This window comes from Panthera onca, chromosome B4 (assembly GCF_046562875.1).
Source record: "Panthera onca isolate mPanOnc1 chromosome B4, mPanOnc1 haplotype 2, whole genome shotgun sequence".
Lineage (NCBI taxonomy): Eukaryota > Metazoa > Chordata > Mammalia > Carnivora > Felidae > Panthera > Panthera onca.
Genome location: NC_138345.1, coordinates 136848213 through 136870263, shown reverse-complemented (window position 1 = coordinate 136870263; position 22051 = coordinate 136848213). Strand labels below are relative to the sequence as shown.

The following is a 22051-nucleotide window of genomic DNA, read 5'->3' as shown; positions in this document are numbered from 1 at the left end:
GGGAACTCACTCCTCCCAACACGACCACCAGGACTTGAGCTTGGGTTAAAAAATGTCAAGTGTCGGGGAGCCTGGGTGACTCAGTCGGTGAAGCGTCCGACTTTGGCTCAGGTCACGATCTCGCGGTTCGCGGGTTCGAGCCCCACGTCGGGCTCCGTGCCGACAGCTCGGAGCCTGCTTGGGATTCCGTGTCTCCCTCTCTCTCTGCCCCTCCCCTGCTTGCTCTCTGTCTGTCTGTCTCTCTCTCTCTCTCTCAAAAATAAACATGAAAATTTTTTTTTTTTAAATGTCAGGTGCCATCAGAGAAGCTCACATTCAGAGCGGTGGGAGGTGCAGGGAGAAGGAGCGTGTGTTTCCACCCGGAACGACTGAGGAAGGCTTTGCAGAGGAGGGGCGGGGCAGAGGCAGGAGGGACAGCGTGTTGTGCAGAGGACATTGCTTGCACAATCTCATGGATGTGAGAAGGCATTTAGCAGGCCCAGGAAAGCCAGCGGGTCCGCTTGGACCTCAGGTGGCACATGTGCGTGAGAAACCCTAAACCCAGGGTCGGAGAGACGTTGGAGCCTGACCCTGGGGGGCCTGCATGCTGGCTGCCGTGGCGCAACTTCATTCCTTGGGCAGTGGGGAGCCATGGAATATCCTTGAGCGGGAGAGTGACTTCATTATTGTCCTTTGGCGTGTCCAGAAAGCCCATTGGCTTTTTGGGAGTAGCTTCGATTCAGAGTCGACCATTCACTGAGGCTGAGATAACCGGGTGTCCTCTGTGGGCCCCGGGCCCGATTTGTCTCAGGAGGCTCTCCGTTCCGTCCCTCCGTGACGTTTGCGTGCCTGCTGCGTGCACGGTGAGCCCCGGGCCGGCCTCTGCGTGCGCCCCTGTGTCCTCCCACGGGGACCCGCAGCCTTCCTGGAGGTTTTCCGGGCAGATTCTCTGTGTTCCCTCAAAGTATATCTCACCCGGTTATTGTGCATTTATACAATTAGTATAATTACATTTAACTACATAATTAGCGTAAATACGTGTAATGACTTAAATAGAACTGGCAATTACAACACGTCCCAGCATAAAAATCCTTATTAAACTTTCTTTTTTATAACACGGGGTCTGGGAGCGGTTGTGCGGGGCCGATGCGGGGCTCTGTGGCGCCCTTGGAGCCCATTCACCAAGAGCCCGAGTCAAGAGCTCCCGAGGCCAGGGCGGCCCCTGCCCCAGAAGCTTCGCCGGAGGCGTGGGCTGGCGTCCTGGGTGGCTGGTGGCAATGGAGGCTTCTGGGGCTGCACGAGCGAGCCCAGGGTGCTGCAGCCCGGAGCCCCGTTTTGAAGGGAAGGGAACGCTGAGTTTACCGGCACCCGGAATGACTCCAAGGCTCTCTCCCCTCGGCCCTGTCTCGAGGCCCACGGCCACCTTTAGGACACAGCTGTGGCCTTGCCTGTGCCGCCCATCATCCTGGCCTCGGGCGGCACCTGACTGACACTGGCCGCCGTCAGAGCAGCACGAGGACTGCAGGGGCCCCAGCCCCTCACGAGCCCTGACTGCGGCCACCTCCCTGGGCAGGACCCGTGCGCACAGATGCCCACGCCGTCCGGGTCACCACGGCCCCCGTTCCTGCCCTTGGACGGGTTCCTCCCTGTCTGTCCTCCCAGTGGCTAGAAGGATCTTTCTAAACTTCAGAAATCACCAAGGCACCCCCCGCTTCTTGAAACCGATCCGGGGCGGCTCGGGGTTCCGACTTGGGAGGTAGTCCCCTGCGGCAGACCCACAAAAACGGCAGAAAAAGCGTAGGAACGTCACGGGACCAACGCGAGTTCGTTTCGTGGGGAGTCACGGGCGCGCCAGGCGGAGTTGGCACACAAAGTCAGCTTTGGAATAGCTCTGGACACTGACTCCCCGGGGGTGGGGGGGGGTGCCTTTGGTTTAGGGTCAGGATGAGTAGACAGGGAAGGCTTGTCATCGTAGGGAGACAGGGCGCCTTGACGAAAGCTGCCAGTGCACCCAGTGCGTGTCCTGTAAACGCGGCTGAGGCTCCTCCGGGGGGAGGTTTCGGTATCATATCGAGGTTCAGGCGATTGCCTGTCATTCCAGCGTCACTCCGTGGTCCACCTCCACAGGCACGAGGTGGGCTTGGCTGTCACTGTCCTGGAGGTCTGGGCTGGGTCTTGACGACGGGACCGTTGCCATCACCTGAGGGCTGGTTTCGGGTGTCGTTTGCCTGAGTTTAAGAGCTAAGCCGGAAGGGAGAGCTTCAGGAAAAATGTAAGACGTTTGTGGGTACGAGCAGGTGGGCAATAAAGGTCAGGTCCTGGGGACTAGCCGGTGACAGGAAGAGACAACAGAGAGGCCGCTGTGCTGGGTCCCAGAAGCCCAAGCAGTGAGCAGGACCCTAGGGCCACCGGGCTGCAGGTCCGGAATGCCGGAATCGGGTGAGGGCCACCAGGAGGGCAGGGGAGTGGGGGGAGCTCACACCTGACAGCGTGGGTCCCATAAGCTCTTCAAGAAGGAAAGGAGCCAACCTGAGCCTGAGGCTGGGGAGTGGGAGGGAGGGGGAGAGAGGGGAGAGCAGGAGGGGGAGGGAGGGGGAAGGATGGAGGGGGAGGGAGGGGCAAGCAGGAGGTGGAGGGAAGGGGAGGGAGGGAGAGGGAGGGATGGAGGGGGAGGGAGGGGCAAGCAGGAGGTGGAGGGAGGGGGAGGGATGGAGGGGGAGGGAGGGGCAAGCAGGAGGTGGAGGGAAGGGGAGGGAGGGAGAGGGAGGGTGGAGGGGGAGGGAGGGGCAAGCAGGAGGTGGAGAGAAGGGGAGGGAGGGAGAGGGAGGGTGGAGGGGGAGGGAGGGGCAAGCAGGAGGTGGAGGGAAGGGGAGGGAGGGAGAGGGAGGGTGGAGGGGGAGGGAGGGGCAAGCAGGAGGTGGAGAGAAGGGGAGGGAGGGAGAGGGAGGGTGGAGGGGGAGGGAGGGGCAAGCAGGAGGTGGAGGGAAGGGGAGGGAGGGAGGGGGAGAGAGGGGCGAGCAGGAGGGAGGCAGAGAAAAACGGGAACACAGAACAGGAAGGAGGAGCTGTGCCCAAGATGAGTCTGGACAGAATTCTGGAACACGCGACGCGGTCCACGCAGAGTATGACAGAGTCCACGTGTGGCACGTGAATTTCCTCAAGATGGACTTCGTTTTGAGGCGACGTCTAGCCACGACTTGCACACGAGTTTGTTTAGGGGGTACTCGGGCAAGTTTGTGTTTTAAAGAAAGGAATAACAGCCCCTTTTTGGAATAAATAAGAAATAATGGAACAAACGATGTCATGAAAGATAAAGCGAGATCAGGTGAATGTCAAACCCGTTTGGAAATCTTGGTGGTGAGGAACATGGTGATTGGTTGAAATTAAACGTCTTACTGGACGGGGGCGTCTCGGGGGCTCAGTCTGCTGAGTGTCCGACTCTTGATTTCGGCTCAGGGCATGATCTCACGGTTCGTAGGTTCGAGCCCCGGGCCAGGCTCTGCATTGACAGGGTGGAGACTGCTTGAGATTCTCTGTCCCTCTCTCTCTGCCCCTCCCCTGCTCCCAAGTGTTCACACGTGCGCGCTCTCTCTCTCTCTCTCTCTCTCTCAAAAGAAACGAATAAACTTCATAAAAAGCTTACTAGACAGGATGAACGGAGATAATTAGTGCTTTGGAATATGCCACCAGGGATGTAGCACAGAGTTGCGAAAAAGTAAGGGGGATGCCTGGGTGGCTCAGTCTGTTAAGCATCTGACTTGGACTCGGGTCATGATCTCACAGTTCATGAGTTCGAGCCCTGCGTTGTGTCTGTGCTGACAGCTCGGAGCCCGGAGCCTGCTTCGGATTCTGTGCCTCCCTCTCTTCCCCTCCCCTGCTCCTACTCTGTATCTCTCTTTCTCTCTCTCAAAAATAAAAGACATTTGAAAAATTTTTTTAAAAAGAAGAAAAAGAATGATCCCTTCAAAGACCAGCAGAGAGGATATGACGACGGGAGTGGCAGCTTCGGGGAGCGCTACCAGGATTACGGAGCCAAACGGACGAAGAGACACTTCCCGCGACAGCCGCGGGGATGGGGGTTTGGCTGTATTGTGGCAGGCACTTGGCTGCCATTTCCCGTCCTCGAGTGACTGTGGCTCGAGTTACCTTCCGTGGAAGACGGGGTGGCGGCAGGGCGAGGCCGCATGGGGGGCACGAGGACGCGGGAGCTTGGCCTCCTCGTTGGTGGTGTTCGCTCAGGTGGGGCCAGCGAGGCCGGTGCGGGTACCGAGGGGGTTCCCTAGAGTCCCTGCCACCGTGCGGCCAGCCCCAGGGCCCCGAAGCAGCGCTCAAGCCAGGTGACAGCAGACCGCAGCCTGGACCGCTGTCGGCTGCATCTGGGGGACCCCACAATCCCCTTTTCGGAGGCTGCACGGCCGTGTTAATCACGTTGTAAGTCTTGCCTTCACGTGAGCCCACACCTTCCGGAATACAATTTACAGGCCCTACTTTCCATGGGGTGGAGGTGCTTCACGGTGTTTTAAATAGAATTGGGGGGCTCGTCCGACTCTTGGTTTCTGCTCAGGTCACGGTTTGTCACATCGAGCCCCCCATGGGGCTCTGCGCTGACAGCGTGGAGCCTGCTTGGCCTTCTCCGTCTCTCTCTCTCTCTCTCTCTCTCTCTGCCCCTCCCCTGTTCACATGCTTGCTCACGCTCTTTCGTTCTCTCTCAATAAACTTAAAAAAATTTTTTTTAAATAAATACTTCAAGAAAAGTTGACTGAAATCAAAGAAGACTTACGCACGCATCACGCGGACTGTGGCCCTGGTACCAGGCACCGGGGAAGATGGCCGTGTGCACCTGCTACGCGACCCGGAAGGTCCCTGCGGGATCCGGAGGGCGTCCGGGCAAAAGCAGTCACGTCACTTTAGAGGGAAAACAGCCAGGCCTTGGCTTTCCCGCGCGGCATCTGAGTCCAGAATCCAGCAAAGCGAGGGGCACCGGGGTGGCTCAGTCGGTTGAGCGTCGACTTTGGCTCAGGGCTCGGGTCATGATCTCACGGTTCATGAGTTCGCGACAGGATCCTGAGGAGAGACAGAAAGAGCCTAGGGTTTTATGTCCCGCCAAGCTGGCCTTCAAACTGGAAGCCTCCATCCGCGTGGAAGGTTTTGTTATTTTTTTAATGTGTATTTATTTTTGAGAGAGCGAGAGCGGGGCGGAGAGAGGGAGACAGAGGATCTGAAACAGGCTCTGTGTTGTCAGCACGGAGCCCTACGCGGGGCTCGATCCCACGAACCGTGAGATCGTGCTGAGCCGAAATCAAGAGTCAGTCGCTTCACCGACCGAGCCCCCCCTCCCACCCCCAGGCGTCCCCCTCCAGATAGGTTTTAAATCTGCTAAGAACTCGGGAGATGCTGTTGCGTGGGCCTGGCTCGACCCCCACCGGCCCAGAGGAGACCGGGGCCCCTCTGGCACCAGCCCTCGGGCGGGTGGCTCCAATACTCAGCTGGGGGGTGAAACAAAAAGGGTAAGGTTGTCAGATCAGAACTGAAATAGGACATTCTCCGATCGCGTACAAATGCTTCATCTCCGTGGCGTCGGGGGTGGGGGGGCCGTGAGAGAAGGTGGGAGGCAGAATGAGCTCCGGGGGAGTCTCCGTCGTAGCTGAGATTTTCAGTGAATCAAAGAATATCACGTAAAGCTGACAGATGGAGGGGGAGAACTATTTTTAGCAGCACAGAAGTAAAAAAATGGAAGAGTAAACAGTCACTATTTGGAATGATTTGGAAAACCCAAGAGAATCGATGATAGGAAAACAAATCCGCAGACAGAAGTTGTCGAGGCAGCGGGGTTTAGTATTAATGCAAAACATCGATAATCGTCAACAGAAACACAGAGCAGCCTGTTAGAAGCCTTACAGGGAACCGTATTTACAGTAGCAACAAAAAGATGAAATATCTAGGGACAGACACGCTGACAACAGTCAAACCCCGCTGGAGGGTAAGTTTAAACCCCCGAAGGCAGAAGAGGAACAGAGAGAGAGGCACACCACGGTTTTGAGGGGGAAGATTGCGTATCACAAGGTTGTCATTATGCCCTACGTTAATTTTTAAAAATTTTTTTAATGTTTATTTTTTTTTAATTTTTTTTTTCTTTTTTTAACGTTTATTTATTTTTGAGACAGAGAGAGACAGAGCATGAACGGGGGAGGGTCAGAGAGAGAGGGAGACACGGAATCCGAAGCAGGCTCCAGGCTCCAAGCTGTCAGCACAGAGCCCGACACGGGGCTCGAACCCACGGAGCGTGAGATCATGACCTGAGCCGAAGTCGCCACTCAACCGACTGAGCCACCCAGGCGCCCCGCCCTACGTTAATTTATCGTCTTGACATCATCCCAGTAAAGCTGCCAAGGGGCTCCCTCCGGCTCCTTCGTGGTCTGTAAATTTCACCTGCAAAAAACAAGCAGGAAGGACCGGAGAGCCCTGAACAGGAAGAACACAGAGAAAGGGATCCTAATCCCGCCAGAGTTCTGTAAAGCCAAGGTAGGGACACGGTGCCACGGGAGCTCACTAACAGGTAGGAACAGAACAGGGGGCCCAGAAAGAGACCACGGATACGCGTGATCTTTTAGCGTATGATTCAAGCGGCTCCTCAAACCAGTGAAAAGTGGAAAGACGGACGTTTCAATAAATGGTATTGGAACAAGTGAGTAGTAGCCATGTGGACTGAAAGGAATCCGCATTTCATACCATCAACGCCAGGATACGTTCCCAACGGCCCATAAACCTGAATGTAAACAGTGAGGGGGGCCTGGCTGCCTCCGTCGGTAGAGCGTGTGGCTCTTGATCTCGGGGTTGTGAGTTCAAGCCCCACGTTGGGTGGGGAGCCTCCTTGTAAAGTTACAGGGGCGCCTGGGTGGCTCAGTCGGTTAAGCCTCCGTCTTCGGCTCAGGTCATGGCCTCACGGTTCGTGGGTTCAGGCCCCGCGTCGGGCTCTGTGCCGACAGCTCGGAGCCCGGAGCCTGCTTCGGATTCTGCGTCCCCCTCTCTCTCTGTCCCTCCCCTGCTCGCACTCTGTCTCTCTCTCTCTCAAAAATAAATGAAGATTAAAAAAAAGTGAAAAAATCATAGGGGCATCTGGGTGGCTCAGTCAGTTAAGCGTCTGACTCTTAATCTCGGTTCAAGTCATGATCTCAGCGCTCATGAGTTCAAGCCCCATGTTGGGCTGGCTCTCCACTGACAGGTGCAGCTTGCTTGGGAGTCTCTCTCCCCACCCCCTGCTCCTCCCCTGCTCTCTCTCTCTCAAAATAAATAAACTTAAAAAGTCATAATAAAATAAAGCAAGCAATGAAATTACAAATATTGAAATAAAACATAAGCAACTTGGTTTACAACCTCAGAGTGTGTAGCTAAGATTCAAACACCGAAACACTGAAAAAGAAAATACCGCTAAATTCTACTACGTACAAATTTTTTTTAGTCTACGTGGCCAAAAAAGGCCACCGGGGAGCACAATTCCCTGCTTCTTAAGTGTGAGTGGTGACCAGCCACTTCCTGCCAATGAGGACAGTGTGGACGGGGAAAGAGGGATTTTCAGTGGAGAAGGCCGACCGATGCCTCAGCCGGGTGGTCAAGGGCAACGTCACAGTGCTGAGTCACGTTGATAACACGTGCCCTGGATATGATGGGTTGGCAGGACTCTTCCCCTCTGTGGTCCTCCTCCCCCAGGCCCATAGCCCAGTCGAACCATGAGAAAACCATGAGGCAAATCCTAACTGAGGGGCATCCTTTGAAACACCTGACCAGCCCAAGCTCAGAACTGTCGCCATCAGAAACAAAGAAAACCAGAGAAATCTGGCCCAGCCCAGAGGAGCTAAGGAGGCACGCCAACTGAATGCAGCGGGAGATCCTGGATGGGGTCCTGGGACAGAGAGGGGACCGTAGGTAGCAACGAAGGAGACCCGAGACAGATCAGCCAGCCCCATGAGTAGGTGCTCCTGTCGAATTTGTCGAATGACTGGAAAGACGTGGAAAGTGGTGGTAACGCCTCTCTGTTTCCCTCTCTTAGAAAATCGCCTTCATGGTAGCTCTTGGCCTGGTCACAACGGAGCACTTAGAAGGTAAGGACCCCGCACGGCGGCAGGCTGGGCTGGGACCGGCCTGCGCCGTGGGGTGACAGCCGGCAGGGGGGGCGGCAGTCCCTTCGGGGACGTGTGTCCCAAGTGCCGGAGGTTGTGAGCGCAGAGGGAGGGAGAGCCTCCCTGCTCCCCCTGCCTCCCCGCACAACTTGGCAGAACGGGTGTGAGGGCTGCGTTAACGGTGCTTTGCTGATAGACTCGTGACTGTTACCACGGTTTTTGTAAATAGCCCTCCTGGGGGCGCCTGGGGGGGGCTCAGTCGGTTCAGCGTCCGACCTCGGCCCGGGTTATGATCTCAGGGTTCTTGAGAGAGGCGGCCCCGGGCTGGGGGATGGCACACGGGGGACCGGCACTGTCGGTGGGTACCTGCCACCCTCCAGCCGGAAGCCAGCCACTCTGGGGCGCGGATGCCGGGCAGGAGGGGACGGGGCCGCCCAGGGCTTGCAGCGGAAGAGTTCAGGGTTCCCGGGGCAGGAAGGACCCAGTAACTGCTGTGTCTGTGTCTTTCCAGAAATCCAGAGCAAGCGCCAAGAGCGGAAGAGAAGAAGCACAGCCAATCCCGCCTACAGCGGCCTCCTGGAGACCGAGGTGAGGGACCCGCCCTCTGCACCTGCGGAGGGACCCCCCCCCCCCCGCCCCGCCCGTGGTGTCCCGAGCACTGCGCCCTTTTGGAAGGATGTCACTGAGCTGTTCCTTGGCCTCCACCCAAGGAGGTGTTGACCGCTGTCTGGACCAAAGGGCCCCATTCCCTCTGCCGTGCTCACTGATGAAACCGTCCCCCGCTCTGTGTGCGAAGCCACACCCCAGTGTCCCCAGTCTGTGGCCAGGGCCAGAGATGACCTGGTTAAGGAATCAGGAACCGCCTCCCAGCCGTGACCCTTGAGCCCTGGACACATCTGTGGCTCCACGAGCGGCCCTGCCACGGGGGCCTCGCCCTTGGCTCTGAGCACAGCCCCACCGCGACGGGGGAGGCGGGTGCAAAGTCGGTCGTGTGTTCTCGGCCTGTGGCTGAAGCCACCATTCGGAACGTTCCGGAAGCCTCCGCGTCTCCACGATGTGTGGTGCCGGGGACGACCCTGTACCGAGGGTTCCTGGGCCCCGTGCCAAGAAGTGAGGTTTGGGGAGCAAGTCCCTCACACCCTCGTCTCCCCACCTGACCCCAGAGCCAGCTGACAAGGTGCAGGAGGCAGACGGACGGGGAACCTGGTGGCTGCTTGTTACTGGTTGGCCCCGATTCGGGGTCCCCCACTCATCCCTCCCGAGTGAGGCGGACGCATCGGCGGGGAGCGGGCACGGGTTCCACGCCTGCCACAGGGCAGAGCCCTTGCTGACGCCAGCCCGCCCCTCCCCTGCCCTGCAGCCCCAGTGTCCATCCCTGTTTCTGCCTCTGGAGCCCTGGGTGGGGAGTCTGTCCCGCGTACGCCCTGGGCAGGGGCAGGGTCACTGAGGAGGGCTCCCTGCGAGACGGTTTTTCTTTTGTGTCCCCTGCAGAGGAAACGGCTGGCATCCAACTATCTCAACACCCCCCTGTTCCTCACAGCAAGAGGTAAGTGCCTGCGGGGCGTGGCTTCTCCTGCCGCGGCCGCTGTGGGGCCAGGGGCCAGGTCGGCTTTGGTGGCTCTGGTGGCTTTGGTGGCCCTCCGCTCCTGGCCTCCGTGGGGCTGGGCTGGCCCGTCCGCGGCCGGGACAATTGTTTCCGGCGGATGGTGCGTTCCAGCGCCACGCCCCGGCCCCCTTCGCCCTGTCGTCGTCTGTAGGGAGGAGGAGGGCGGGTGGCGGTGGCGGTGCCGGGGCTCGGAGCTGGGTGACGACGTAAGGGCTGGATGTGACCGCGGTCTGTAAACTGTCCCGTACACACCGAAGCTGAGCTTCCCACTGGACAGCGTCATGTGCGGACAGCCCTGACCCAGAAACTAAGAGGAAAGCCATTTTTTGTGATCATTAAATGTGTGGTTTGGCATCGCTTCCTGGAAGGAGGGTGGGTGGTTATGGGGGGGAAAAAACGGTCGAAAATAAATCACCTTGAGAGGCTCCCAGAATGATGGGTCCCTCCCCTGGGCAGCTCCCTGCCTGTCCCACGGTGGGTCCTGGCCATGACCGGGGCAGAGACCCTTATTCCTGTCACTCCCTGGGTGAGACCCAGGTGTCCTGGGTCCAGTGGCGCTCCCGTCGTGTCCCGGGTCCAGTGGTGCTCCCATCATGCCCCGGGTGAAACCCAAGTGTCCCAGGCGAGACCCGGGTGTCCCAGGTCCAGTGATGCTCCCATCATGCCCCGAGTGAGACCCAGGTGTTCCAGATTCATTGATGTCCCTCTCATGTCCCTGGTGAGAGCCAGGTGTCCCGGGTCCAGTGGTGCTCCCATCATGCCCCGGGTGAGACCCAAGTGTCCCAGGCGAGACCTGGGTGTCCCGGGTCCAGTGATGCTCCCGTCACGTCCTGGGTGAGACCCGGGTGTCCCAGGTCCAGTGATGCTCCCGTCAGGTCCCAGGCGAGACCTGCGTGTCCCGGGTCCAGTGATGCTCCCGTCACGTCCCGGGTGAGACCTGGGTGTCCCGGGTCCAGTGATGCTCCTGTCACGTCCCAGGCGAGACCCGGGTGTCCCGGGTCCAGTGATGCTCCCGTCATGCCCTGGGTGAGACTCAAGTGTCCCAGGTGAGACCCGGGTGTCCCGGGTCCAGTGATGCTCCCATCATGCCCTGGGTGAGAACCCCCCGCCCGTACTGGGCCTCGTGGCCTCCAGTCCTGATCGGCGCTCAACCAATGCCCACTAACGTGTTCTCCGCCCTTCTTCCCTGTGCCAGCCAATGAGGACCCCTGCTGGAAGGTACGTGTCCCCTCGCTGTCACGCCTGGGCGGGGTGGGGCATGTTTCCACGGTCCAGGTGTGGGGGCTCCTGGCAGGCGGGAGCCGAGTAGAGGGGCTGCAGGCTCCGTCCTCAGCGCCGAGAGCTTTGCGACAACACGTCGGCCGTCGTCCAGCCCGCATGGTGCATTAGGTGTCACCCCAGGGCCAGCCCACAGGGTTCAAGCACGAGCTGAGGACGCAGGGACCCCGGGAGCCAAGGAGGCCCAGGTGGAGGCAGCTGATCCCGGGGCTGCCAGCCGGGCCCTACCTGGCTCTTCTCGGCCCCAGTGTGACGCTAGGTGCAGTGGGTCCCCTCCGTTTCTCACTGTCCACCTCACGAGGGTCTAGACTTAGTAACCCCCAGGGTCTCAGCCCTCACGGCTCCGTTTCTGTGATCCTGTGAGACCCCAATCCCCCGTGCACAGACCACGTCCCTGCTTCCCAGGACACAGGCTGGCCGTGACCTCATGTGCAGGCATGGCCTCAGAATTTATTTAGTGGCTTTTCTTTTTTTTTAAGTAAGTTTTGGATCTCGTCCTAAAAGAATTTTCTAGTCCCTACACGCCTAGAATGGCCAAGCCACTAAGCAGCAGCAGGTGACGGGTCTAAACTCCGATCATTCCGGGCTTTTTGCCACCAGAACCCTGTAGGGTCACGGATCAGGGCTGGTGGCCTGCCGTGCCCGTCCACAGCCACCTGTGCCCGACCAGCGTGAGCACAGGAGACGCCTGGAGCCTGAGCCTCGCTTCTGCAGACCCCAGAGTCCCGCAGGGGCCTTGGCCTCGAGGCGGGAGACCCCGATGCTGGCCCTGCTTCTGGCTCCAGCTCCCTGAGTGGTCTCGGGCGAGTGGCTCACCTTCCCTGGGCCCTTGGTCTGCTACCCCCTCCCTCGTGGACGGCCTGGGCTCCAGTGTCCTCGTGGCCTGGGTCGTTCCCGATGGGAGCCCTCTGGTCCCTTGCAGCTCTGAAGTCGGAAGCTGCCGCTGACACACAGGTAGAGAAGCGACGTCGCTTGCACGGAGAAGGGTTTCTAGCGGGTGGTGGAAAACCGTTCAGACTTTGCAGGTCACGGGAAGCAGGGCGTTAGGAAAAGCTCCTGTCTCGGTCAGGGCTGTGCACCAGGCAGCGGGCTGGCTGGAAAGGCAGTGAGCCCCCTGTCCCCGCAGGTGTGTAAGTGGAGGCTGAATGACCAAATGACGACGACTCCACAAGGGACATTTGAAGTTCCTTTGTCCCAAGGAAAGAGGGAGCTGCCCTTTCCCAGGCTCCTTCTGGACTGCGCTTGGGGTGCCCTCTCCTCTCGAGTCTTCCCGGTGGCCTGGGGGGCGGGTGTCGCTAGCCCACGTTACAGAGGCAGAGACAGGGGCGCAGTAACCCACACGGGAGGCCGGAGGTGCCAGGTCGGGCTGCGGCTCCATCAAGGGGCCTGGAGAGCGCCGTGAATCCGGGCCTCCCGAGGCAGCGCATGCAGGAAAACCGTGTGGGAGGGACGCGTGGCGAGCGCTGGCCTGCCCCCCCACCCCCGACGTGGGGTACGGTGTGGACCCGAGGGGGACCGTTTCCTAAGCCACGGCAGGACCGCCTGCCCCGCCACCTGCACCTGGGGACCAGGTCTCATGCGGGGGCCACACCCACCCGACCCTCACCCCTAGTAAACGTGGCCTGGGGGATGCCCTAGAGTCCCGCGTCTGGCCGCCTCCTCCTCCCGGCTTCCGGGCTTATCCCTCTCTCTCCCAGAGCTGCTGAGAAACGCTGGCGGAAGCTGGGTCCGGCTCCCTCCCAGCCCAGCTGACCTGGACCCCCACCCCTCACCCCCCACTGACCCGCCTCCCGCCCCCCCCTTCTCTTTCAGAATGAGATCACCCACGACGAGCACTGTGCCGCCTGCAAGCGAGGGGCCAATCTGCAGCCCTGCGGCACCTGCCCGGGGGCCTACCACCTCAGCTGCCTGGACCCGCCCCTCAAGACCGCGCCCAAGGGCGTGTGGGTGTGTCCCAAGTGCCAGCAGAAGGTAAGGAGGCTGCGCTGCGGGGCGGCCGGCCCTCCCACCCCCCACCCTGCCTCTCTCCCCGTACCCGGGGACCCTCCGCACAACATCTGAAGCTGCTCACACTGTGTTTTGGGGTCGGGTCGGGCCGCGGAGGGGCGACCAGAGGGGCCGGCGTGGGAGAGGCTTTCTCCGCCTCGGCACGACCCAGTGACTCCAGCTCTGGCCTCAGAACTCCTTCCCGGGTGGAGCTGGACTGATAACACAGACCACAACGATAGCACTAACTTGGCAGGTCCCATCTCCCTGCTGACACACGAATGAAAACCAATCGGGTTCAAAAAAACAGTAAGACTCCCCTCCGGTGGCGATGTGGTGAGGCAGGCACTCTTGGACGTTGCAGAATTTTATCCGAGCCTCAAAAGCGCGTGTATCTTTTAAACCCAGAATCTAGCTTTGGGGAACGCGGTCCAAAGAAATGATCCAAATACAGATAGGATTCTGGGCACAAAGAAGCCCCTCGCCCCTTGCTCACAAAGGCAAGACACAGCCTACTTCAAAGCAGCAGGAGATAGTGGAATTACTTCCAGTGGGTGCACTCAGTGAGATGTTGTGTGGTCACTGAAAATGATCTTTGCAAAGGTTTTGTGATTCTTTGGACTTGTTCACCGTATGGAATTAAGTTTAAAAGGAAAAAGAGAGAGAACGCTAGGCTTCATAGCAGCTGTATAGTTGAATCATCAGCTCCCTGAGAAAAACTGTAGGCAGAATAACCCAGGGAGAGGGTGGGTACAGTGGGCCCTATGTCACTGTGCCACCAGCCCCTGCACTGTGACTGCCCGGGGGGTCGCGGCTCTTTGCAGGAAGACAGAGGGAACAGGATTCTGTTCCCCGCTTCAGCATGATGGTGGGGCCTCACCGGGCACTCGATCTGCCCCCCCCCGGCTGGCCTGGGGCTGCCCAGCACAAGGGGAGAACACCCCAGTGGTCATTCACGTATTCATTCATTCAGGAAAAATCAGAACCCCCTCCCCGCCGGCACGGTCTGGGGCCCTGGCGATACACAGGCTCCTGTCCTCGGGGAGCTCTGGGAGCCAGATCGTGAGGCAGGAGGGACGGGCTCCCTCCCGTCCCAGCTGAGGAACCCGCAGCTCAGGAAGCCTTGCTGCCCCCACTCCCGCCCCCCAGCGCTGCGCGGCCAGACCGAGGCAGGCTCTGGCCCGTCTGCTTGTTCACTTCCCCATCTGCCCTCTAGGCCTTAAAGAAAGACGGTGGCGTGCCCTGGTCCGGGATGCTGGCCATTGTGCACTCCTACGTCACCCACAAGACAGGTAAGACGGTCTTGCTCCCTTCCCTCCCACCCCACCCGGTCCCCTGGGCTCGCCCCGGGCCCATCCGCAGCCATTCCTAGCCAGGGCTCTGCGCGGAGGGACCCTGGGAGCGGTGCAGCGTGCAGGGCCATCACCGTGGGGGGGGAGCGGGGGGTCATCTCCAGTCCCCGCGTCCTCAGCCAGGGCCACTGGCTTCTGCGGGAGGATGTGGCCAGAACGGCCCGTAGGCGCGGGTTCTCTGTGCTCCTCCCGCTCGCCCACGGCCCGGCCTTTCTGCTCACCTAGTTTGCTGGCTCACCTGGCCTTCTCTTTCCTAGTCAAGGTAGAGGAGAAGCAGAAGCTGCTACAGAGAGGCAGCGAGCTGCAGAGCGAGCTCCGGCAGCTGGAGGAGTGTGACCGGCGCCTGGCCTCGGCCGTGAAGGTGCGCTGGGCGTGCGGGGCAGGGGGCTGGGGGACCTCACGGCCGCGGGATACAAGGCCAGGGTTTCGCTGTCGCGTCCCTGAGGCCCCCGGAGAAGACAGACTCACGGACGTCGCTCCGCGAGGCGGAGCGCGGCTCTGATCCCTCGACGTTCAGGTCTTGAGCGGTTGGGCTTTGGCTCCTTCCTAGCTCTTTGACTCTGGCAAAGCTCTCTGAGCCTCGGGCGCTTCGTGCGTGATGTGAACGTGATGATTTCCCTCCTGGAGTGTGGTGGTCGTGATAATGTGATGGTCACGGTGGTGGCGGCGGTGGTGGTGGCGATGGCTGAGGTCGTGGAGGGGATAATGGCGGTGAGGGCGGTGCCAGGCCCTAGCGAAGCTCTTTAAAGGCGGTATCTCATTTAATCTCTCAGGAGCCCGGGCGGAGGCTCTCTGATCATTCCTATCTGGGAGTCGGGACACAGTTTCAGGGGGTGGGAGCGGTTTCCCCGAGCAGCAGATGGCTGATGCTGTAGCCTGCGCGCCCGTCCTGGCTGCCTCACGCACGTGACACGTAGAGAGCCCACGAAGAGGCAAGAGCACGGCAGGCGGGAGCAGAGCAGAGAGCGGGCTGGCAATCCGCAGGTCTCCTGCAGGTGCTGTCGTTGAGGCTGAACCGGCCCCAGCTTCCTCCAGGAGGAGGAGGGGTAGACGTGGTCAGCAAGGCGGCACCACAGCCACGAGGGAGAACGTTCCACACTCTGGCACAGGCACACCGTTCCTAGCCCTGAACTCTAAAACGGATTTCTCCTGCGCTGCCGGAGGCCCTTGGCCGGCGTCCTTCGGGCCCCCGCAGTGGAGGGGAGGAGCTGTAGGGGGAGAGGGGCCGAGAGGGCGGCGGCCCCGGGACGCCTGCACGGTTGGATTCTGAGAGCCTCCCCCTGCCCCCCTCTCCCCCTGACAGAAATGCCTAGAGCTTAAGACGAGCCTGCTGGCCCGGCAGAGGGGCACCCAGACATCCCTGGACCGCCTGCGGGCCCTCCTGAGACTGATACAGGGCGAGCAGGTGCTGCAAGTTGCCATGACGACCACCGGCCCCGCCCCGCTGCTGGCCGGGCCCTGGACCAAGCCCTCGGCAGCAGCCATGCACCCCGCCCTCCAGCAGCCCCAGGGGCACAACTGACCCCGAGGGACCGGCTTCACACCCACGGAAGGTTCCTGGGACCCCCGCTCAACAGACCTGAGGGTTCTGTCCGCCTTAATTCATAAACACTATGAATTTCAGACGAAACTAAAACCAGACCGAGAGAGAGAGAGAGAGAGACGGAGGAAAGAAGGGGAGAAGGAACCGGGACGGGTTGGGATGCAGTCCTACCCTCCACGTGCGGACGGGACCCCAGGAGGCCAGGTGTGCGCGAGACGGCCGGGCGCACAGTCGGTCCCCCGGCCGTTGGGGGGCTGGCCCGGGCCCCTGGCTTCCAGGCACAGCTGTCTCCCCGGCCTCGTGCTGCCCCCGGGGGAGAGAAGGGCAGAGAGAGGTTGGGAGGGGAGCCGGGGACCTAGCTGAGTAGTAGGGGTAGTTGGGACGAGCAGTGGGTAGCGAATCTAGGTAGGGGCCCGGGGCTCGGGGCTCGAGGCCGCAGGGCTCCAGCGCCTTCTGGATCGCGGGCCCTTGTCAGTCAGTATTATTAGCATATTAAGAGTCACAGCTGTTGAACTTGAAAGAAACTACACTGTGGGTCCCTCCAGGGACGCCACAGTACCCACCTGCCAGGGTCCCCGCGTGCCCCCGAGGCTCCTGCCCTTAGCTGACCGTTTGGACTCCTTTTGCCACCGATGTGTGTTTCTCGTGGAGTTTTCTGGGCAAGATGGGGCTGCAGACACGCAGGGGAGGCACGTGGCAGGTTTTCTGCTTGGGGTTGAACCCTTCAACTTACGACCGAAGCCTTTTCCGTTCTCCCCTCGAAGAGCCGATCAAGTGTTCCACTCCTCTTTTCTTGCCAGTACAGACACTATGCCAAAAAATAACTTTACATTTTTGTATGGCGTTTTTATTGTAAGCTATTTAATGTGAAGGGGGGGGGGATGCTTGCTGACTTCTCTTCCCGCTTACGGTAGTCTCAGCTGCAAGGTACGAATGCAAAAGCCCTTCCTGGGGGACTCCCAACCTGGAGAGATCCAGAGGGTTCTTTCAGAAGGAGGCTGGGGGGCGGGGAGAGAGGGTGGGGAGGGAGAGGGGGCCGTGGCCTCTGGAGGGTTTGGCCTTTGGAGACTCGAGAGTCCCTTTTCTTGCTGCCTCCTTGAGTTAGTGAGAGCGGAGGGCGCCGTCCTAAAAGGGCTCCCGCGTCTTGGGCTGGGTCGTCACACCCCGCCTCCGGCTTCTCCGGTCCCGAGGGACCTCGCACAACGGGATGGGCGTCGGGGAAGCCGCAGGGCTCCCACCCCAGCATATCACACGGTGCCGCGCTGCATCGAACACACGGGCGTGCGTGCACACGCGGCCCCAGACACACACGCACACGCGCACGCCAAGTGCAGAGCAGGGAGGCTGGCCAGAATCCCACGGGCTGCCGTGGTCCCTCCTGTCATTTTCTCGACTCCGGGAGAAACTGTGCTGTACGATACAGATCTATTTTAATACACTCAACACTGGGTTGAACAAGATTTTTATATTCTTTTATCGATGAACAAAGTGAGCTGTGAGACACACGTCTTCTATATTGGTTACTCTAGATGCCAATTGGGCGTCACCGCGTGGCTTGCGATGTAAATGTCTTCAGGTTCCTTTCCGTTGGTTCGTTTCTCTTCTTGGGTGGATCGGATTCCATTTTTTTTTTTTTTAAAAAAAACGTAATGGGAGGATGTGAGAGGTTGGACCCGGGAGGGGTAGCTGCCGACGTGTCTCGAGGCGTAGTGTTTTGGACCACGGAGGACCGTCCAGTGGATAGTGAGGATAGAGAAAAGTGTTTGTCTTAAATATGCCCGTGTAGTTTCCCTTCTGTACGATGCATTAAACGCAACTGATGATTTCAGAGCCGTGTGCTTCTCGTTACCGTGCCGTCAGCAGAGAGGCCTCCGGGGGCACATGGGGCGGGGAGACTCGCGGAGGTGGAAGGGCGGGGTCCTGCCGCGGGCCCGCCCCCAGCGAGGGGGGCAGCAGAGAGCTCGTGGGCACCCCCCAGAGGTGGCAGGTGCGCCTGTTGGGACCAGGCGGAGGCTGTCAAGCGGCAGAGACCCTCCAGGCCAGGCGCTGTGCGGTGTGGACCCCGCTCCCTCACTCGTTCCTGCTTCTCTCCGCCCATCGACAGCACCTGCCTTTTCTGCTCCACACGAGGTCCCGCCGCCACCCTGGGGCTTAGTCCTTGGCCTTTCAAGAGGGCGGCCAAACTGGGGAGCCAGACCGCCCCCCCCCTCCCCGGCCACGTCCTAGCTCCAGGGGCCTCCGGGAGGCTCAGTCAGGTGAGGAGGAACCCAGATGTGGCCGAGGGTGGGATCAGATACGAAGTGACGGCCGACTGGAGCCCCAGGACTGAGCGATGTGCCCAGAGACAGGGGAGGGCTGGGCCACCTGGCCGGGGGCCCCGACAGTCCTGTCCGGTTTCCAGGCTGGCCCAGAATCACATGGTTTGGGCGGGGCCTAGAACTCAAGGCCTCTCTGCCCGACCCCCAGCCACAAGATCCCTCACCACCCCCTACACACCCCTCCCCCCCCCCCGAAAGCCGGCCAGTCTCAGCCCCGGGGCCCCCGGGGAGCCCCTCGCCCTCCTGGCTGGGGGACTCAGAGCCCCCTTGCTCTGAGTTCCTTATGTTCCTCCCACCTTTTGGGGTCCTTTCCAGTCAGGCTGCCTCTGCTCCCCTGGAGCTGCCCAGTTCAGGGTCAGGAGTGACCTTCCTGTGGCCAGGCCTAGCGGGTGACACATTGGCCCTCCTGCTGGAGGAGACTCCGGGACCCCCCACCCCCCACCCCCCTCCCCCGCTCGCCTGTTTTTTCCAGTTTCTCTCTTTCGCCTAATCGCTGAATGCCCGAGAGCCCCGGTCTCCCGGTCTGTGCTCTGACCTCTCTGCTCCCGAATTCCTTGGCTGACCTCGTCCCGCCTCCTGGTTTTCCGTGTCTATGCTGGCCGCTCCCAACTCTTACCTGCGGACTGGGCCTCTGCCACGGACCCCAGCGCACTGGGCACCAGCAAGCGTCTGTCCCCGCCAGGCCAGCTCCCCTGCTCGTGTCCTGTGTCCGGGAGATGCCACCTTCCGATAACACGGGCTAGCGCCCCAGCGGCCTCACCCTCCGCCCCTGGTCATCGGCAGTGCCCTCGGAATACACGCGGGAGGTGGCCGTGTGCCCCACCCACGCCAGCGTCACCTGGGTGGGTCTCAGCCCACCGCCTCACCGGGATTACCGTAGCCACGTGCTCCTCCCCCATCTCACTGCCGTCGGTTCTCGAGCCAGCAGCTAGCAGGACGAGGCCTCTGCCGAAACCCCGCTTCACGGCCCATCTTGCCCAGCAACAGCTCAAGCCCTACAAGGGCCACGCTTACCGCATTCCTGCCTCTCTCCAGTTTCCTCGCCGTGTTCCAGCCCACACGGCCTCCCTGCTCTACCTGGAACCCACGCGGCATGCTCCTGCCACGGGGCCTTTGCACAGGCCGCACGTGTCCTTGCCCGGCGTGCCCAGCTGTCTCTTCGATTGGCTCCCCCACTTGCACTCGCTTAGGGAGCCGACCACCGTCCCCACTCCGTGCAGCTGCGCCCGGTCACCCAAAGACTTGGCATTTCCTCTCCTTCCCTGTTGGTTCCTTAGGCCTTAACAACTTTCTGTGATTCACCTTTTTGCCTTTGCTTCACAAATGCAAGGAACTTGGTCGCTTTTACTCACCAATTCCCAGCATCTAAAACATTGCCTGACACGCAGGAAGCAGGAGCTCGGTAAATACTCACGGGCTAAGTGAAGGAGCCTTTCGAGAAGCAGCTGCCAGGCCGCGGGCTGCCTCCATCCTGGTTCAGGACCTGGTCCCCGCAGGCTCCCGGCTCCCAGTCCAGCTGCCAGGCCCATTCGGCCCCCGAGGGTGGAGGGTGGGGGCAGGAAGCTGGAGAGACCGGGCTGCCCGAGCCCCTGCAGCTGCAGAGGGGGTGGGTCCACGCTCCGCCTTGTCCCTGTCCTCCAATCCCACGGGGGTTTGCTCCCACCACGAAAGGCAGGGGCTTAGGCACGGGCGGCGGGGGCGGGGGGGGGGGGGGTTGTCCAGGACCCTCAGAGCAGGACAGGAATTCCCTCCAAATTTGGATGAACCCCCCCCCCCCCCCCACCGCCCCTGCTCCCAAGACCACACAGTTTAAACAACAGAAATGAATTCTCTGCCAGTTGGGCTGGTTCCCCCTGGGACTGGGGGACAGAAGCTGTCGCAGGCTCCCAGCTCCTGGGTGGCCGTCTCCCCCTGTGTCCTTGTCACTTTCTGTCTGTAACTTGCTGGCGAGCTGTGGCGTTCCCTGGCCCGTAGACCCATCACCCCGATCTCTGCCCCCCGTTCCCGTGCTTTGTCCCGTGTGCGGGTCTCTGGCAGAGCGGCTCTTCTGCGAGGGCAAGGTCACACCGGACCAGGGCCCACCCTCATGATTTCACACACACTTAGCCATCCCGTTTCCAAATAAGGTCACAGTCACTCGTCCTGGGGGTTGGGACTCCAACCTCTTTGGAGAACACGAGTCAACCCATGACAGACACCCTTCCTGGGTCGTCTGAGATCTGCTTCCCCGTGGCTTCTGCCTCCCGGCCCCCGGGCCCCTCGGCACTCTCCCCTTTGCCTCATCTGCCCCCACGCAGCTCACAGGTAGAGACACCGTGGTGCCCTCCTGCCCGACGACCCGCTCTCTGCCCGCCCCGTCCCGCCTGGCTCCTTCCTCGGACCCACCCAGGCACGTGACGGCCCCTCAGAGGGGACCAAAGCGCAGGGACTTGAGTGGCACTCCGAGGTCACACAGCCAGCCGGTGGCTTCAGCCTGGGCTGTGGCTCCACACCGCTGCTCCAGGCACCTTTGCTACCCTGCCCGCTGGACCCTGGTCACGTCTTGGGACACAGGGGGTCAGCCGGAGGCCGCCCTGCCAAGCTGCACGCACACACGCTCCTGACCCAGCCACCTCGCCTGTTGGGAGCTGCCGACGGCACCCCAGGCTGCAGGTGACCACGCACAGGTGCAAGGGGACAGACAAAGGAGCACAAGCCAACTAAGTACTGACCCCGCAGGCGGGGCAGGGAGCCCAGTCCCACCCCCGGCCCTGTGTGGCCCCACAGCGGGGGAAGGGAGCTTCCAAAGCTAAGCTCTGCTTTGCCCCCAACCCCATCTTTCAGGCTCCCCAAACAACACCTGCCGTTTCTGGGTGATGTTCCTGGGTGGGTTCCGGTGACGGCATTTCTGCACGTGGAGGCCTGGGCCCGTCCCGGGGAGAAGTCTGCGACCAGAGCGCGTGACCCCACCCACCGAGCCAAACCCCGCTTAGGCACCGCCCGCTGACGGGGCGGGAAGGGGGTCTCTCCCCCCACAGGACCCCCGCGAGGATCCCGCACCGGGCACAGAGGGCCGGGTGCCGGCTGCGGCTGCCAGTTCCACCGGCCAGCCTCCGTGTGGCGAGGCCCCGTCACCCACCCCCAAGGATCCCTGGTTTCCAAACAGAACGGAGGGATCCCACCCACCTGCGGGACAGTGCAACTCCGAACCGGCCCGTCTTGGAGGGGAGGCCCGGCCGGGAAAGGGTCATCGCTGGACGCGCGGCGATGTCTCGGCCGGAGCCGGCTGCCACCGGTCAAGTCCCCGTGTGCCTCTCCGACCAGATCCGTGTCTGGGGACTTCGTGTTGGTAGTTTGCAATTAGCCGTGGTGGGCGTATTTACACCAGGGAAATGGGCGAACGCTACACATCAGGCCCTTATACCCCTAGAGAGCCAGTGGCCAAACACCCACCGACCCGCACATACGCGGACACCCGTGCGCGTGCGTGCAAATGACACAGACGTGGAGGGGTGTGGTTCCAAAGCCAGCCTGTGTCCAGATCGGCCCCAGGTGCTGTGTTTGAAAATGCAACCCCAGATTCCTCACAAAATTTCCAGGCACAAGCTAATCCTCGCGATTTAGCAGTTGGCCAAAAGTGGACGGATCGAAATTGCAACGGCTTATACGTCGGTAACGTAGATACCCTCGATTCCCGTTGACCAGTGTGTCCAGGTATGTGTCTTTGCTTCTGTTTACCTCCAACCTATCTAGATACTTAAAGTGCACACAGTCGGGGAGCCCGGACGGCTCCGTCGGTTCAGTATCTGACTCTTGGTTTTGCCTCAGGTCGTGATCCCAGGGTCACGGGATCGAGCCCCGTATCGGGCTCTGCCCTGAGCACGAAGCCTGCT

The 22051-nt window shown here is 60.8% G+C and overlaps 1 protein-coding gene across 1 annotated transcript in view; it reads left to right on the top strand.

The window, feature by feature from the left end:
• The window catches only part of PHF21B (PHD finger protein 21B), a 92251-nt gene extending 74761 nt beyond the window's left edge, over positions 1-17490 (top strand). The window contains exons 6-13 of the mRNA XM_078449328.2: positions 8027-8078; positions 8608-8684; positions 9588-9642; positions 10898-10920; positions 12793-12951; positions 14183-14258; positions 14576-14679; positions 15622-17490. Coding sequence (XP_078305454.1) covers positions 8027-8078; positions 8608-8684; positions 9588-9642; positions 10898-10920; positions 12793-12951; positions 14183-14258; positions 14576-14679; positions 15622-15840 — 765 coding nt within the window. The 3' untranslated portion in view covers positions 15841-17490. The remainder of the gene's footprint in view (positions 1-8026; positions 8079-8607; positions 8685-9587; positions 9643-10897; positions 10921-12792; positions 12952-14182; positions 14259-14575; positions 14680-15621) is intronic.
• The last annotated feature ends 4561 nt before the right edge of the window (positions 17491-22051 follow it).